Genomic DNA, 17,071 nt, shown 5'->3' with positions numbered 1-17,071 from the left:
CAAGGTTCTGGGAACGTTCTCGTTTATTGAGCCATGGGGAGGCGCAGTGGCACAAAGGGAGCCTGAGGCTAAAAAAAAGTTTGACAGTTGTTGATTTAGATAATTATTCATTCATTACTTGATTAAAAAATATATAGTAATCAATATAGTAATAAATGAAGACATTTTGGCCATTTATAACATAATAATGTGTATTTTACAGTGGAATTTCACTGATTTGGCAACATTTCTGCCTAATTTAATCAGAGAGTTAATCAGAGTGGTTTGGTTTGAAATGGTTGATTATAGACACTCAGATCTCTTTACAGTGGTGGTGATAGGAACCAGGGGTCAGTCCATGAAAAAAAATAAAAACACACACTAACACACCGCCACCACGTCTGAGAATGATCCACCACCCAAATAGTACCTGCTCTGTGAGGGTCCATGGGGGTCCTGCCCACTGAAGAACAGGGTAACAGAGTATCAGAGAAACAGATGGACTACAGTCTGTAACTGTAGAACTACAGAGTGCAGCTATACAGTAAGTGGAGCTGGTAAAGTGGACAGTGAGCGTAGAAACGAGGAGGTGGTCAGAATGTTACGCCTGACCGGTGTAAATAGTATATTTATATTTCAAAAGCTTCTCTCTAAATTATTGTAAAACAGTGTCAAGAAGCCTATTTGTAACTATTTCATGGAACAAATGTCTGTGAGGCTTTTAGAGGCATTAAACTCTTCAGACGTCTGGTTCCTATCACCACCACTCTGACAGCCTTTCACATTAAACCAGGAAAATCAGGGGCATTCCCCTTTAACTTCTCATGCTTTACACTAAGAAACTGAGTTTTTTAATCTCAGCTTTTTTAAAGACTTATTTTACAGGGTTTACTGTTTGGCCTTTTAAGACAAAAACAAAGGCCTTGATCATCAGAATGCTCTGTGTAATATTACTCATGCCTGTCCTTATGTGTGTTTGTGCATGTGAAGACGCGGAAGGAGCGCGAGATGCAGCAGCAGATGTTGGTCCAGGACGACGAGACGCTGGAGCTGAGAGAAACGTTCTCCTCCCTGCAGCAGGAAGTGGAGGCCAAGACTAAAAAACTAAAAAAGGTGACAGCAGCGCACAAACACTGTGAACGGTAACAAAATACTTTACATCACAGAAAGCAGGTTCACTTCGTTTAGGACACATGGAATCCGGTTCATTTACTAAGTAAAAGCGAGGAACCGGTTTCACGTTGTAACGTTTGGGAGCGATGAGGGGGCGGACGCATATGCAGAGATAAGTGAGATTTATTTGGGGCAAATCCAGATTCGGGGTCAGAACAGTCCAGGGTCAAGGAGCCAACACGGAGAGATCGGGGTACAGACATAATAAACAGAAACACAGAACTACACATCAAACAAAGACCAACAAGGGACTAGGTAAAAAACACAGGGCTCAAATACAACAGGGATAACGACGGTTAACGTGACACAGGTGGAAAACAGGTGGTTACAATCAGGGGCGGAGTCAAGAAACAAGGGGGCAGGGCAGGGAAGAATCAAAACAAAGAAAGCACATGGACAAGTAAACAAGAGCACATGGAAGACTGAAACCAAAACAAAAGCACATGAAAGACTGAAACCGAAACAAATCCTTCTTGGCACCTCAGTGGGCCCTTTTCACATTTCCGCATTTTTTCTCGTGGAAGTTCTCCGTGCAGGATAACCCTGCTTATGATAGAGCAGCGACAGTAACAACAGTGATGAGTAGAGTGTGTACAGCTCACTCGAATGTTCAGGTTTGAGTCAATAGCAGCCTCATCTCAGTTTCAGTGGTTTGTCAGCTGACGATGAGCAGCGGCAGTTAAGAAAGGAATAATCTTTGTCAAACGGAGTGAAATAGCCTCCGTGTCTGCGTTTCAGCACTGCTGACTAAAGTTGTGCAGTGTGTGCTTTAAAGCTGCTGCTGCAGCCGCTTTCAGAGGAACAGTTTTCATTTCCATCCTCAAAAATGATCAGCAGCTGAGAGATGCAACACCGGAGCAGCATGTACCTCTTTTACTGCCCTGTTGTGGTTCCTCAGCTGAATCAGATCAGCAGGTAATAATAAAATAATCCTCCTCTACAGTAAAATAAAGCTCTGCTGATCCTTCAACACAGTTTAACAGTAAATGGTCTTAAACGCTGGAGTTAATGTAGAACTGCTGATTCACCCTTTAACCCTGAAGATCAGCGCAGACGGCTGGTCACCATAGCAACACCGACAACAGTCTCGCCCAGCTAGTAGCTACGAAACGGCAAAGAGAGAGATTTAAGACGGACATCGATAATCTGGAGACGAAGGGACTGATTAGTGTTTATAGTCACTCCAGCTGGTTTCCTGATACGTTTAATCTGCAGTGAGAAACTGAAACACTAAAAAAGTCCCGAGGCAGCTTCTTGTTCAGATAGTCCCGTTCCACCTTAAATGTTTCAGCAGTTACATTCTGGCGCCTCAGGCACCGTTTAAGGAAAAACGGGAACGGGAAAATTAGAACAAGAAGCTGGCGAATGAGAAGCGACATCAGCCTCATAAAAAGACGAACATTGAGAGACGTTTTACAAGAAACTGTTCCACTTTTGCGAAAAAGTTTCCTGCTGGAGATGCGAGAAAAGCGGCTGTAGCTGAGCTGAAGCTTAAAGCAAAGTAAGTCTGTGTTTTTATTTATGTTCTATTTTTAATCCTAAACTCGCACATCAGCACACACTGAGACGCATTCACAGCAAAGATGGTAAAATGGACATAAAGTGTTGTGGCTCCCAAGGTGGTTTGATTTTTGTGGAAAAGACAAAATGACTCTTCTTAAGGTTTGGGTTGCCGACGCCAGGCACACTGGGCCCAGTCATACGGCGCCACTGAGTGGAAGAACTAGATTTCTCCCTACATGGTACACACAACACACACGGTCCCTTCATGTTGTCAGTTTGTGTTCCGGTCCCTAACTCCTCTGTTCTTTGCTTTGTTTGACCCCTGGATGTCACCCCTGACCCTGAGGACATCCCTCTTCCCTTTATCAGTATAAAAAGGTTTGTCTGTTTTACACTTCCTCCGTCATCGACTACGCCACTGATGCTAACGCTAATGCTAGCACAAACACTAATGCTTCTCTGCTAACTGGCTAGTTCAGACTAGTTTGTGTAGCTGGTTGGCCAGGTTAACGTAGTGCTGGCTGCGTGACTGGAAGCTGTTTTGTAATTTATCCTTTAGGCTAGGCTAAGGCTAACCTGCTAATCACATCACTTCTGAAAGCTACGTCAGAGACAGGAGGAGGTTGAAAAGCAAACGGGGTTGCTTGTAATACTTAACACAAAGTGTGTGTCCAGGGAAAGGCCTGAATAAACACATGTCTGGTGCATTATTTTATTGCACCAATGAAAAGTACAGCACGCAGCTTGTTGAGGCCTTTTAGGGTGAGCCTGGTTTAACTGATCCTGGTTATCCAGTAAATTTGGTTAATTTGTTAATTAATGGGGCTTTTACTTTTTCCCACAGGGCCACTTAGTGTTGGCCAACGTTTTTGCATATGGATCGTTTTTGGAAATGGATGATAATAATAATAAATATATATATACATGTATGTACACTCACCTGCCACTTTATTAGGTACACCTTGCTAGTAAAAGGCTGGACCCCCTTTTGCCTTCAGAACTGCCTTAATTCTTCGTGGCGGACTTTCAACAAGGTGTTGGAAACGTTCCTCAGAGATTTTGGTTGGTTATTAGAGTTCCTGCTGCCTTTCTATCATCTGGAACCAGTCTGCCCGTTCTCCTCTGACCTCTCACATCAACAAGGCATTTTCATCCACACAACTGACCGCTCACTGGATATTTCCTCTTTTTCGGACCGTTCTCTGTAAACCCTAGAGATGGTTGTGTGTGAAAATCCCAGCAGATCAGCAGTTTCTGAAATACTCAGACCAGCCCGTCTGGCACCAACAACCACGCCACGTTCAAAGCTCCTTAAATCCCCTTTCTTCCCCGTTCTGATGCTCGGTCTGCACTTCAGCAAGTTGTCTTGACCACCTCTACAGGCCTAAATGCAGTGAGTTGCGGCCGTGTGATTGGCTGATTAGCCATTTTTGTTAACAAGCAACTGAACTGTACCTAATAAAGTGGCCGGTGAGTGTGTGTGTGTATATATATATATATATATATATATATATATAATTTTTTGAGATTACTCAGGTTGTAAGTGTGACAAAAACAGAGGAAATCACAGAACTGTACGCACTACCCAAGCTCAGGCCGTTGGACAGGACGTATCATGCACACATGAATTGTGCCCAATCAACTTAAACTCCACCTATAACTCCACCAGCCCCCTGCACTACCTGTCTGACCATTACCCTCCATCCCTGCACCAGTCCAGTAACAGCCTCTCACTTCTCTGACCTCCACATCCGCCCTTGCTGACCTCGCTCTTCTCCTTAACCCCCACAGCGTGAACAGCGCTCTGATTGGCTGTGCTTCAGCTGGTTTTTGTATGATGACACTGATTGGATCTCTCACCTGTCACTCACTGCATGAAGCTCCTGTCCTTGGAAAGGACAAATGGATGGATGGATGGATGGATGGATGGATGGATGGATGGATGGATGGATGGATGGATGGATGGGTGGGTGGGTGGATGGATGGATGGATGGATGGATGTATGATGAATGTATGAAGGTAACGGAACTTAAATGAATGAGTGACTTTATTAAAGGAATGTTGATGAACAGATGAATGAATGAATGTGTGTGTGTGTGTGTGTGTGTGTGTGTGTGTGTGTGTGTGTGTGTGTGTGTGTGTGAGGTCAGCTGGAGGGGGATATTGGGATAGTGGTTGCCCAGGAGACCATCTGTGACTGGCCCGATCCTACACAGGAACCATCCACGTTCCAATTTTGTTGCCGTGGACAACAGAGCAGCAGATCTGACACAGCTTCCACAAACACGTCCACACATCACTGACCAAGACATCACTCTCTCTCTCTCTCCCTTTATCTCTCCCTCTCCTTTCTCTCACTCTCTCTTTCTCTCTTACTCTGTCTCTCTCTCTCTCTTTCTCTCTCCCTTTATCTCTCTCCCTCTCCTTTCTCTCACTCTCTCTTTCTCTCTTACTCTGTCTCTCTCTCTCTCTTTCTCTCTCCCTTTATCTCTCTCCCTCTCCTTTCTCTCACTCTCTCTTTCTCTCTTACTTTGTCTCTCTCTTTCTCTCTCCCTTTATCTCTCCCCCTCTCTTTTCTCTCACTCTTTTTCTCTCTTACTCTGTATTTCTCTCTCTCTCATTTCTCTCATTTCTCTCTTTCTCGCCCTCTCATCTCTCTCATTTCTCTCTCTCATTTCTCTCATTTCTCTCTTTCTCGCCCTCTCATCTCTCTCATTTCTCTCTCTCATTTCTCTCATTTCTCTCTTTCTCGCCCTCTCATCTCTCTCATTTCTCTCTCTCATTTCTTTCATTTCTCTCTTTCTCGCCCTCTCATCTCTCTCATTTCTCTCTCTCATTTCTTTCATTTCTCTCTTTCTCGCTCTCTCACCTCTCTCATTTCTCTCTCTCATTTCTCTCATTTCTCTCTTTCTCGCTCTCTCACCTCTCTCATTTCTCTCTCTCATTTCTTTCATTTCTCTCTTTCTCGCCCTCTCATCTCTCTCATTTCTCTCTCTCATTTCTTTCATTTCTCTCTTTCTCGCTCTCTCACCTCTCTCATTTCTCTCTCTCATTTCTCTCATTTCTCTCTTTCTCGCTCTCTCACCTCTCTCATTTCTCTCTCTCATTTCTCTCATTTCTCTCTTTCTCGCCCTCTCATCTCTCTCATTTCTCTCTCTCATTTCTTTCATTTCTCTCTTTCTCGCCCTCTCACCTCTCTCATTTCTCTCTCTCATTTCTTTCATTTCTCTCTTTCTCGCTCTCTCACCTCTCTCATTTCTCTCTCTCATTTCTTTCATTTCTCTCTTTCTCGCTCTCTCACCTCTCTCATTTCTCTCTCTCATTTCTCTCATTTCTCTCTTTCTCGCTCTCTCACCTCTCTCATTTCTCTCTCTCATTTCTTTCATTTCTCTCTTTCTCGCCCTCTCATCTCTCTCATTTCTCTCTCTCTCACTCTCATTTCTGTCTCTGTCTCTCTCTCTTTCTCTCTCTGTAGCTGTATGCTAAGCTGCAGGCAGTGAAGGCGGAGATCCAGGACGTTAATGATGAGCACATTAGAACCAGACAGGAGCTGGAACAGACGCAGAACGAGCTCACGAGAGAACTCAAGTTCAAGTGAGTACGCAGTGTGTGAGGTGTAAGCCAAGTGATTTTAGAGCGGTTTGGTGCGAAATGGTTCAGAGGTCTTTACAGTGGTGGTGATGGGAACCAGGGGTCGCCATGACTACAACACAGATATAGACATTTTATTTACCATCCAGAACCACCAGAGAACCCACACGCGTACAGTCAGAAACGTAGAGCAGATCATTCCTCACCAGACCTCTCTGAAGGACTTCCTTTATGTTAACCCTGTAAATATGCAGAAATGTTTTAAACTGGTGGAGTTTCCCTTTAAAGGATCCTCTTTTTGGGAGAGAAGAGCTGCTTGTATGTCCAGGCGCTGTAATCTGTGTATGTGTTCAGGTACCTGATCATAGAGAACTTCATTCCTCCAGAGGAGAAGAATAAGATCATGAACCGGCTGGTGTTTGATGCTGAGGAGGACCAGTGGAAGTTCCAACCTCTCGTCCCCGCTGAGAAGTGAGTGACCTTTCACAGTAGAGAAGGCCAGTTTTTCTCTCCATATACACTCACCGGCCACTTTATTAGGTACAGGTTCAGTTGCTTGTTAACACAAACAGCTAATCAGCCAATCACACGGCTGCAACTCTGCATTTAGGCATGTAGAGGTGGTCAAGACGACTTGCTGAAGTGCAGACCGAACATCAGAACGGGGAAGAAAGGGGATTTAAGGGGCTTTGAACGTGGCGTGGTTGTTGGTGCCAGACGGGCTGGTCTGAGTATTTCAGAAACTGCTGATCTGCTGGGATTTTCACGCACAACCATCTCTAGGGTTCACAGAGAACGGTCCGAAAAAGAGGAAATATCCAGTGAGCGGTCAGTTGTGTGGACGAAAATGCCTTGTTGATGTGAGAGGTCAGAGGAGAATGGGCAGACTGGTTCCAGATGATAGAAAGGCAGCAGGAACTCTAATAACCAACCAGAATCTCTGAGGAACGTTTCCAACACCTTGTTGAATGTCTGTCACGAAGAAAAGGGGGTCCAACCTATTACTAGCAAGGTGTACCAAAAGCTTTGGTGTAGTTAGTTGATTACTATGCTATCTCGTGCGGTTTCTGAGGAGTTGCAATGGTACTCCAGGTGGTTTCTAGGGTGTTGCTATGTTGTTGCTAGGGGTTTGCCTTGGGTTTCTGTGTTGCTGTGTGGTTGCTATGGTATTGGATGTGAGTGCTTAGGTGTTGTTATATTATTATCATTGTACCTCATATGATTGCTAGGGGGTTGCTTGGGTATTCCAGGTGGTTGCTAGGGTGTTGCTATGTTGTTGCTAGGGGTTTGCCTGGGGTTTCTGTGTTGCTGTGTGGTTGCTATGGTATTGGAGGCGAGTGCTTAGGTGTTGTTAGATTATAATAATTGTAATCATATGGTTGCTAGGGGGTTGCTATGATGGATGCTAGTATTTCTGTGACTTTGTAAGCAATGTCCATGAGTGTCCATTGTGACGCCGTTTGTGGCCGAGCTTTTCAAACATCCCTCCATTCATTTATACAGTCTGATATGTCCCAAAAGTGCAAGTGCGCTATTATTTCTGTTTCATGGATTTAGCTTGAAAACTGTGGCCTGTGATATTAATAATAATAATAATAATAATAATAATAAAAAGAAGAAGAGTTTGTTTTGTGAAGTGAACTTCGTAATATGAATACTGTATCACTGCCATTGCAGTGTTTTTGTTTATGAGAAATGCTGCAGGCTTTGTTTAAAGGCCTGGGTTGATAGCAGAGCTTTGTGCCGGTTAAACTGTAACAGAAACGTCTGGTGTTATGTATGTTCCACACAACAACAGCTGCTTTTGTCCTGCTTTGGAGGGTTGCCAGATGTGTCCACTGCCGTGGCGACCGGCTCGGGCCTGTTCTTTTCCACTGTGGAATCACAGAAGCCGTATAAAGACGGTGACGTTCAGTCACATGGTCACACGCCATGATACAGAATATAAACCAGGACAGACAACTTCAGTGCTGATATCAGATGCTCTTGTGTGAGAACAGAGGAGCATTCAGCAGAAACACACACACACACACACACACACACACACACACACACACACACACACTCATTTACACCCCCCAGCACACACACACACAGAGTAATGCTGTTTTTGTCATAAACTGGAGTTTGTGTTATTTTTGTTAAAAGAATCTTGGCCTCTTTTTTCCTTCTCTTTTTCGCTCTCTCTCTCTTTTCTTCCTCTCTCTCCATCTCTTTCTCTTTCTTTCCCTTTTTCTGTCTCTTCTCACTCTCTTGTATATTCACTCTTTTGCTCTCTTTCTCTTTTCTTTCCTTTCTCCCTGTCACCTTTCATTGTCTCTCTCTTTCATGTCCTTTCTTTCTTTCTTTCTATCTTTCTTTCTTTCTTTCTTTCTTTCTCTCTCTCTCAGTAAGTTCACCCAGATGAAGAGGCGACCTGCCTCCGCAGTGGGCTACAAGCGACCGATCAGCCAGTTCGCCAGGGTTGCCATAGCGATGGGAGCCCACTCCAGATACAGGGTACGATTGTTTTGGAAAGTGAGAATGAGAGGGACTGAAAAAGAGAGAAGGACGTAGTAAAAACGGACATATTCAGTGAGCACCAGATACTATTCGGTGAGCACCGGATACTTTTTGCTGAGCACCAGGTACTGTTTGATGCACATGAACTAGTATCTGGTGCACACCAAATAGTATCTGGTGCTCACTACACATTAGGTGAGCAGCAGATACTTTTGTTGAGTTCTAGGTACTCTATTGTCCACACAAACTAATATGTGATGCGCACCAAATAGTATCTGGTGCTCACCACACACTTTTTTTGGTTAACACTGGAGACTTTTTTTTGTGAGCACCGGGTACTATGTGGGGCGCATGAACTAGTATCTGATGGGTATCAAATAATATCTGGCACTATTAGGTGAGCACCATATACTTTTTTGTTGAGCACCAGAGACTTTTTGTTGAGCTCAAGGTACTGTTTGGGGCACATGAACTAGTATCTGATGCACACCAAATAATATATGGTGCTCACCACACACTATTAAGTGAGCACCAGATAATTTTTTTGTAAGCTTCAGATGCTTTTTGGCAGGCACCGGGTACAACTAGTCCTCCTATTTTTTGTGAAATGACCTCCACTGATGCTTGCTGTGGGTTTTGTCCCTGACCTCAGGCTGAGAACATCATGATTTTGGAGCTGGACATGACTCCGCCCACCCTGTTTCAAATGGACTTCCCAAAGGCAAACTCAGAGGCGGAGCCAAGCCGAGACGTGCTATTGGACAATGCTTCATACCGAGAGAAAACAGCGGCCAACCGGGTCAGGAAATCACGGTCATGGTCAGTATGGCATTAGCTGTGAGGGTGAACCGCAATGCAATGCTGTAGAATAACGTTAGAGGGGTTAAGGGAGCAATAAATAGCTCAGTAAAATAAAGCTCTGCTGATCCTTCAACACAGTTTAACAGTAAATGGTCTTAAACGCTGGAGTTCATGTAGAACTGCTGATTAACCCTGAAGATCAGCGCAGACTCCTGGTCACCATAGCAACACAGACGGTCTTGCCCAGCTAGTAGCTACGAAACGGCAAAGAGAGAGATTTAAGACGGACATCAATAATCTGTAGACGAATGGACTGATTAGTGTTTATAGTCACTCCAGCTGGTTTCCTGATACGTTTAATCTGCAGTGAGAAACTGAAACACTAAAAAGTCCCGAGGCTGAAGTTTCTGATTCTCCAGCCCCTTGTTCAAAATTTTCCATTCCACCTTAAATGGTGCAGCAGTTACATTCTGGCACCTCAGGCACTGTTTAAGGTGGAACGGGAGAATTCAAACGGGACAAAGTGGCCTGGTCTGGTTAGATTTTATTGTTCATATTTTGCCGTATAACTATGATCAGGTTGCTGTAATAGGACTAAGCTCCCAAGATCCCAAGAGCACTCAATTACCTGGCTCAGGTGTGTTGGGAGTTGGAATAGGGCAAAAATGTAGACCTCTGGTTCATGCTATTCCGTGAAGGCCAAGCCTGGTAAAAACACATGCGGAGTGCCGATTAACTGGATTGAATTAGGATTATTGTTGAGGTGTTTGATGCATACTGTAATCTGGGATTAGCCATGTGTTGGGATTAGACACGGAGAGGCAAAATCTTTCCTAAGTGCGTGATTAGGTTAATCATTTAGTCTCGTTGAGTTTCTGCAGAGCCCTTTGGTGTGAGTGATCATCATAAATGGGTCATACACTGTGTCACTGTGTCATTGGGTGAAAGATTTAAACGGGGAATTCCACTGAGGTGTAATCAAGTTTAAGTGAGTGTAGTTCTGTATTTGAGATGTAAACAGTGATTCAAATGCTATTTGGTGTGACATGGTTGATTGTAGAGACTCAGATTTCTGTACGGTGGTGGCGATGGGAACCAGGGGTCACCCTGACTACATCACAAATGTAGACATTTTATTTACTATCCGGAACCACCAGAGAACCTAGACGGGTCTTTTGAGTATCTATGGAAAAATTGATGGTGCTGAAAAAGTGGTAAATCTGAAAGTTTTCTTTTGTATCCCTCCTGCCAGGAATTTGTCCAAAATAGGTTTTAGCCCAAAATCTTCTCACGAGGTGGACGTTTGGTTCCTATCACAGCTACTGTGAACAATTCTGACTCCACTTTCTTTTTGACTTTTGACCATTCAATTGTGCAAATATTTCAGGGGAATTCCCCTTCAAACAAATAATTAATAAAAAATAAAAAAATAATAAAAATATCAGATTTAAATCCAGTTGAGACAGTTTTGCCTTTATGATAAATGTACCTCAAATTAGCGCCTCAAATAAAGACATCTTTGGTGTTTGTAGTTTGCTTCTTTAGTTTTGCTGGAGTTATAAGGCTAATCTGTAATGTTTGTATATCTATAAAAATGGACAAATGTATGGACAGAATTAGGCTTAGGCTTTTACTACTGTGACATACTTTTAATGCGACACACTTTTGCCCATTTTTGCTAATTGGTGGGATATAAGCTGCCATAACTTGTTAGCTACATTAGCTTTGTAGCTCCTGAGAGAAACTAGAGGTGCACATTTCATACACCGCTGCCACATTTAGACACCCCTGACCTCCGAACTCAAGGAGTCCGGTTTGAATGATGAATTCAGAAATATGCTATATGACAAAAATATTTGGACAGACCTTTTAGACAGCTACTTCAAGTATGTGATCCGGAACTAGCCGTCCAACATCAGTGCCTGAGCTCACTAATGCACTTGTGGCTGAATGCAATCAAATCTTCACAGCAATGTTCCAACATCTGGTGTGAAGCTTTATTAAATCCCTATGAATGCCTTTCATTTCCAAAGGTACTGGATGAAGCTCCAACACTGGAGAGCCCATTTCCTCTGCTACGCAGGCCAATGCTGGGGGGCTTTATACCCCTCTAGCCCACACTGGGCATTGGGCTTGGTGACCGTAGGCTCATGTGCTGCTGCTCCAGACTGTCCAACACTATTGGTCAATGCTTTTCTGTGGCAGTTATAATGTTTTACGATGTGCACCCTCATCATATTTGGACTTCTAGTGTATCTCATGATGATGTCACTCTCTGTTGTATGTTTGTAGGTGCCAAGCTCCTCGGCCCGTTTCCACCTCGAGCTCCGCCCTCTCTCTGGCGTCCTCAGGGTCCAACAGCCTGCCACACACCCACAGCACCGCCACGGCAACAGCCCAACAATGAGACTCCAGGGAACTGCGCTCGTCGGATGAGCGAGGGTCAGTCGTCCCGCGCCCACCCCCCCAACCCCCCTCCCCTTTTTGTTTGCAAAATAAAACAGAAAATTGGCGGAGAAGTTCGCTCAGTTGACCCGGTCAGGAGAGGACAGAACCTTCAGCCTGTTCTCCTCTGCTTCAAACCACTAGGATAAGGAGCGCTCTAGGACAGATTTAAGTACCACGCCCTTCATTTTTATCTCTTTTCTCCTCTTTATCTTCACTTCTGTCATGACCCTGCTGGGCTCTGAATACCTGCCGTAGATGGATCGGTCATCATCGATTCATCCCTGCCTCTTCCAACATCAGGGGTCCGTTTAATTTAACTTAAGTTTTCTTTGCTGCCTTTTTTTTAAAAGCTTGACTACTGGACAACCTCAATATGTTTACTACTGATGTGCTGGAAAAAAAGAAAACACTGTAGGTCCTATCAGTGGTTTTCAGCTGGAAAACTGAAAGACCCTAGGAAATAATTCCGTAAGCACCCCGGTAAGGATGGACAATCTTCTTCTCTGGACAAACACTGAAGAGGATTTCGCCGGAACCGAAGCGAACAGAGCTCTGCGACTGGCTGGCTAAATCCCTGCCCACCGCTCACTCCTCTGTGTGGTCTACTGTAAAGAAAAGAGCACTAGACGAGAGACGGAGGGATGGCGGACGAGCGCAGAAGCCGTTCTCTCGTTCTTAAAGCTCTGCCTGCATGTTTTACTGTGTGTATGTGTCCTAGTGATTCGGTTCAGGGTGGTGGAATGGGGTCTGGATTCCAGTCGGCTGGATCTGTGTTCTCGAAGTTCTGGAAGGGTTCTAGAATGGCCAGTGATGAGGGTGTGGCCTGTGCATAGAATTAAAACAGATAGAATAGTGGAGCGCAGTTGTTCGCCAGTTGACTTGCCTGTGCTCCACTGATAGCATGCTGCTAAAAAAAAATCCCCTCCAACTTAAACGGCAAATATTCAAAATACATAAATTATTCACTGCTGTTTGTTTCGTTTCATTACATAATGTCCAGTTTCCAGTTTGAAATGCTGCTGACTTTGTCGTGGCTAATTGAAACTAGGCAGGCTAGCCACAACATTGAATGTGCCACCATGCTAAAGTTAGCTCGATTACACAATGGAAATACGTGCCGCAGTAGTCCCCCAGAGTGAGATTTTCCAGTTAAAAGTGAGATTTTTGAGTTAGAAGTGAGATTTTTGAGTTAAAAGCCTCGGAAAATCCCCTTCTGATGATGTATTTTGAAAGTGGGAGGAACCTCTGAAAAACTACAGTTGCTGTACAGAAAGCAGAATGCTAACGCTAAGCTAACGCTGCTAGGAAACAGAAAATCATACTGCTGTTGCGTAGTTGCAGGACCTGTGTCCAAAACAGCAGCACAGCGGAGAGAATTCCTTACTTAAACGACAGAAATGTCCCGTCAGATGAGAAGAATAGATGTGGTTGGTTAGTGTAGTGGTTAACACCTCTGCCTTCTACACTGTAGACTGGGGTTCAATCCCTACCTGGGTAAACACCCTACACTACACCAATAAGAGTCCTTGGGCAAGACTCCTAACACCCCCTTCACCTACCTGATCAAATTGTAAGTTGCTCTGGATAAGAGTGTCATAAATGAGAACAAGCTACAAGCTGAATTAACCACCTGGCTATATAGTTTACCTCAGTTTGGCTTCTTTTCTTAGGCTGAAAGGAGAAACAACTTTGTGCTGAATTAAGCTACAACAGCAGAGGCAAGAGCTGCGCTAAAGCTAGCTCGACTGTATTTATCAGCTTACAGATCAGCGGCTAGGCTAGCGGGCAGGTTGTACAACGTATTTGCGTAATGCACGGCGTGTATTTTTAGCGAAGGAACATTGATGAGCTGGAAATCGTGAAAACTGGGAATTCCATCAATGCGTTGAGGCTAAGGGTTTCATGCTACGCTACAGACGACCACATAGCACGGCAAATAGCATATTAAACCACAATTTCTCGTTAGGTTGAAGGAGATTTTTGCCAAGCTTTCCCTAAAGCTTTAAAAGTTGAGGTAAAGCAGAACGCAGTGGTGAACGGAGAATGGGATGGGTCAGTTTGTGGACAATTAGCCACGATCCCAAACAGCGCAAGCACCTACTATGCAGTCAGAAAAGGTGAACTGGTTTGCCAGGGTGAAAAGAAGACGACGTTATTGTTGATCCCAGTAAGAAATTACTGCCATCTTTCCTCACAAGGCAGTTGTTTTAACATCCCAGTTAGCCTGCTGAGCCAGTATGTTAGCCAACCTGCTAATGCAGTTAAAGTCGCAGTAAGAGAGTTTACATTGAGGCCCACAGTTTGTGGACAAAAGGGCCCCCTAAATGTCGGCTTAAAGTTAAAATAGAATTTAAGATGTAGACAAAGACATTCAGAGTGGTTCGTTGTGAAATGTTCCACTTAAGAAAACCTTGCTGAGTCATTTTTTACAGTGGTGGTGATAGGAACCAGACGTCTGGAGTGCTGAATGCCTCTAAGCTCCCTCACAGAAAGTTAACATGTGAAATGATGCCGAATGTCTAAAACATTGCTTTACGATAGTTTAGCAATAAGATACATAAAGATATATTTGTGAGGGAGAGGTGCATGCAAGGAGCTGAGAGGCAAAATAGTCCCCAAAGAAAATTTACTTCTTCTGTTTTACCATCAACGTTGCTTAGTAAGCAAAACAGCTACATTTGTGTGGAAAACATGGTGACCCCTGGTTCCTATTACCACCACTGTAAAGCAATCTTAAATCAGTAAGTTTCTCTGCACTCTTAATAAGGTGGTTCTTCAAGGGTTCTTTAGTAAAGGTAATGGTTCTATTTAGAACAGTGAGCTCCATATAGATCCATTTGCCTGCTTAAAGGGTTCTTTGCATCATGAAATGATTTTTTTTTCCCAATTGATGGAGAATATGCTGCAGATGGTTCTATGCAGAACCTCCTTGAAATTGGTTCTATATAGCATCAAAAAGAGATATAGAAGAGAAATAGAAGAACACTTTCGGTGCATGTACAACCCATTCACCAACATTCTGAAGAGCCATGGTTCTTTGAATTTTCATGGTTCTACCCATCGTAAAAAGATGGTTTTCCAAGGGTTCTTTAGGAAAGAAAATGGTTCTGTATAGAACCACTGAAAGAACCCTTAGTGTCATTAAATTGCTTTTACACAGTGAAATGGTTCTTCAGACTGATAGAGAATGTGTTGTATATGACTCTACATGGACCCTTTTTGAAAATGCTTCTATATAGAACCAAAAAGGGTTCTGCTATTATGATAAAGTCAAGCTTGTAACAATAGAAGAACCCTTTTTGGTGATATTTAGAACCATATAAAAAACATTCCCCATTATACTGAATAGCCGCGGAGAACCATTCTTTGGATTATCATGGTTTTCCAAGGTTTCTTTAGATGGAACTCTTTTTATAGAGGTTGTATATAGAACCATAGACAGCACATTCTCCATCAACCTGGAGAGTGATTTCACAATGCAAAGAACCCTTGAAGCATGCAAATGGTTCTTTAAGTGTTCTTCAACTGCCTTTACTGAAGAACCACTGAAGAACCATCTTTTTTAAGAGTGTACAGTGAACCGTTTCACATCAAACCTCTTTAAATGACTGTGTTAACATCCCACCCACTGAATTATTACATAAAATTACTGATGTTCCACTTTAAGCGCTTTGGTTTTCAGACTTTCAGGAGAAGTGTAGGAGGATCTGTTCAACCCTTTTTAATTCTATGGTTCTATGGAGGTTGCAGCTTCGCTTAGACCTTTTAATTGCTGCTCAAATTCAAAGTAATGAGCCTGGTACCATAAGACAACATAGAGTAAGCCTACAAGACAATGCTATACACATACAGACACACTTGAGCTTTGCTTTGACCCACCTAATTAAAGTAGCCATACGCTCCAGCCGACAGCCGCCTCCCTGACTGTGACCGTTTAGATAGATGACGTTTCGTTCTGCATAAGGACTGTGAATATTTGCGTGTGTTTAAATTGTGTGTTATTGGCTAAAAGACTGTAAGATATCTCTGAATTACTGAATTAAAGGAAGAGCTCGCTGTTGAAAATGGAGGAAATCTTGTCTGTGAAGCTGGTTTTGTATGTCCAGTATGTCATGAGGGCACAAATGGACTAGAAACTGGTTCTAGGTCATTTCTCTTCCTCTCTGAAATCTGATATACCGTACACGCTCCGAAATAAAGGTCCCAAACCATCACTGGGTCAGTGCCCCTCTTGTCACTGGGGTGAGACCCTCAGTACCTTTAGTCAGGGAACATAACAGGGAACATGGTAGTTGGTTAGTGTAGTGGGTAACACCTCTGCCTTCTATGCTGTAGACTGGGGTTCAATCACCTGCCTGGACAAGCACCCTACACTACACCAATAAGAGTCCATGGGCAAGACTCCTAACACCTTCGCCTACCTGTGTAACAATGATCAAATTGTAAGTCGCTCTGGATAAGAGCGTCAGCCAAATGACATAAATGTAAACATAACTGAACCATAATCCACTGAAATGATCTGGTCTAAGCTGTACTGACTCCACACACCCCGCCTCGCCTCGCCTCCAGGCTTTTATTCTACTGTTCTGTTTCAAAACATTCGGTTATGAAAAGGAACAAATACCAACTTTTCACCTGGCGAAACTGATTTAAGCTCCACAATCAGACCTTAAAACCACTGTAGAACCATTGAGGGAACATTTACATTGTTTGTACCTTGATGAACGAAGAACCTTTATTTCTAACATTGTACAGAAATGCTATTCTGGATTCTACACATTCTTAGAAAGGTCATTCTTCAAAGGTTCTTTAACGAAGTCAATGGCTCTTTGTAGAACCATGAACATCCAAAGACGTCTTGCACGATTAAAGGGTTCTTTGTGTCATTAAATGGTTACTCACATTGACGGAGAACGTGTTGTAGATGGTTCTATATCGAACCTTTTTGAAAAGGGCTCTATATAGCACCAAAAAGGTGTCAATGTCAAACCTGTAACAACAGAAGAACCCTTTTTGGTGTTACATAGATCCCCTTTCAACAAGGTTCTATATAGAACCATATAAAACACATTTT

General features: G+C 43.4%; 1 protein-coding gene across 2 annotated transcripts in view; it reads left to right on the top strand.

Annotated features, from left to right (window-relative positions):
- The window catches only part of LOC108437567 (kinesin-like protein KIF3C), a 36,510-nt gene extending 20,439 nt beyond the window's left edge, over positions 1-16,071 (top strand). Inside the window, exons 5-11 of one of the 2 annotated variants that reach the window (XM_017714727.2) lie at positions 970-1,092; positions 3,025-3,033; positions 6,131-6,249; positions 6,601-6,717; positions 8,637-8,745; positions 9,401-9,567; positions 11,842-16,071. In XM_017714727.2, the coding sequence (XP_017570216.1) occupies positions 970-1,092; positions 3,025-3,033; positions 6,131-6,249; positions 6,601-6,717; positions 8,637-8,745; positions 9,401-9,567; positions 11,842-11,956 (759 nt within the window). In that variant the 3' untranslated portion in view covers positions 11,957-16,071. The remainder of the gene's footprint in view (positions 1-969; positions 1,093-3,024; positions 3,034-6,130; positions 6,250-6,600; positions 6,718-8,636; positions 8,746-9,400; positions 9,568-11,841) is intronic. The other variant, XM_017714728.2, reaches the window with a different exon arrangement.
- The last annotated feature ends 1,000 nt before the right edge of the window (positions 16,072-17,071 follow it).

This window comes from Pygocentrus nattereri, chromosome 4 (assembly GCF_015220715.1).
Source record: "Pygocentrus nattereri isolate fPygNat1 chromosome 4, fPygNat1.pri, whole genome shotgun sequence".
Taxonomy (NCBI): Eukaryota; Metazoa; Chordata; class Actinopteri; order Characiformes; family Serrasalmidae; genus Pygocentrus; species Pygocentrus nattereri.
Note: the sequence above shows the minus strand (reverse complement) of the source record. Positions and strands in the feature narration are given on the sequence as shown.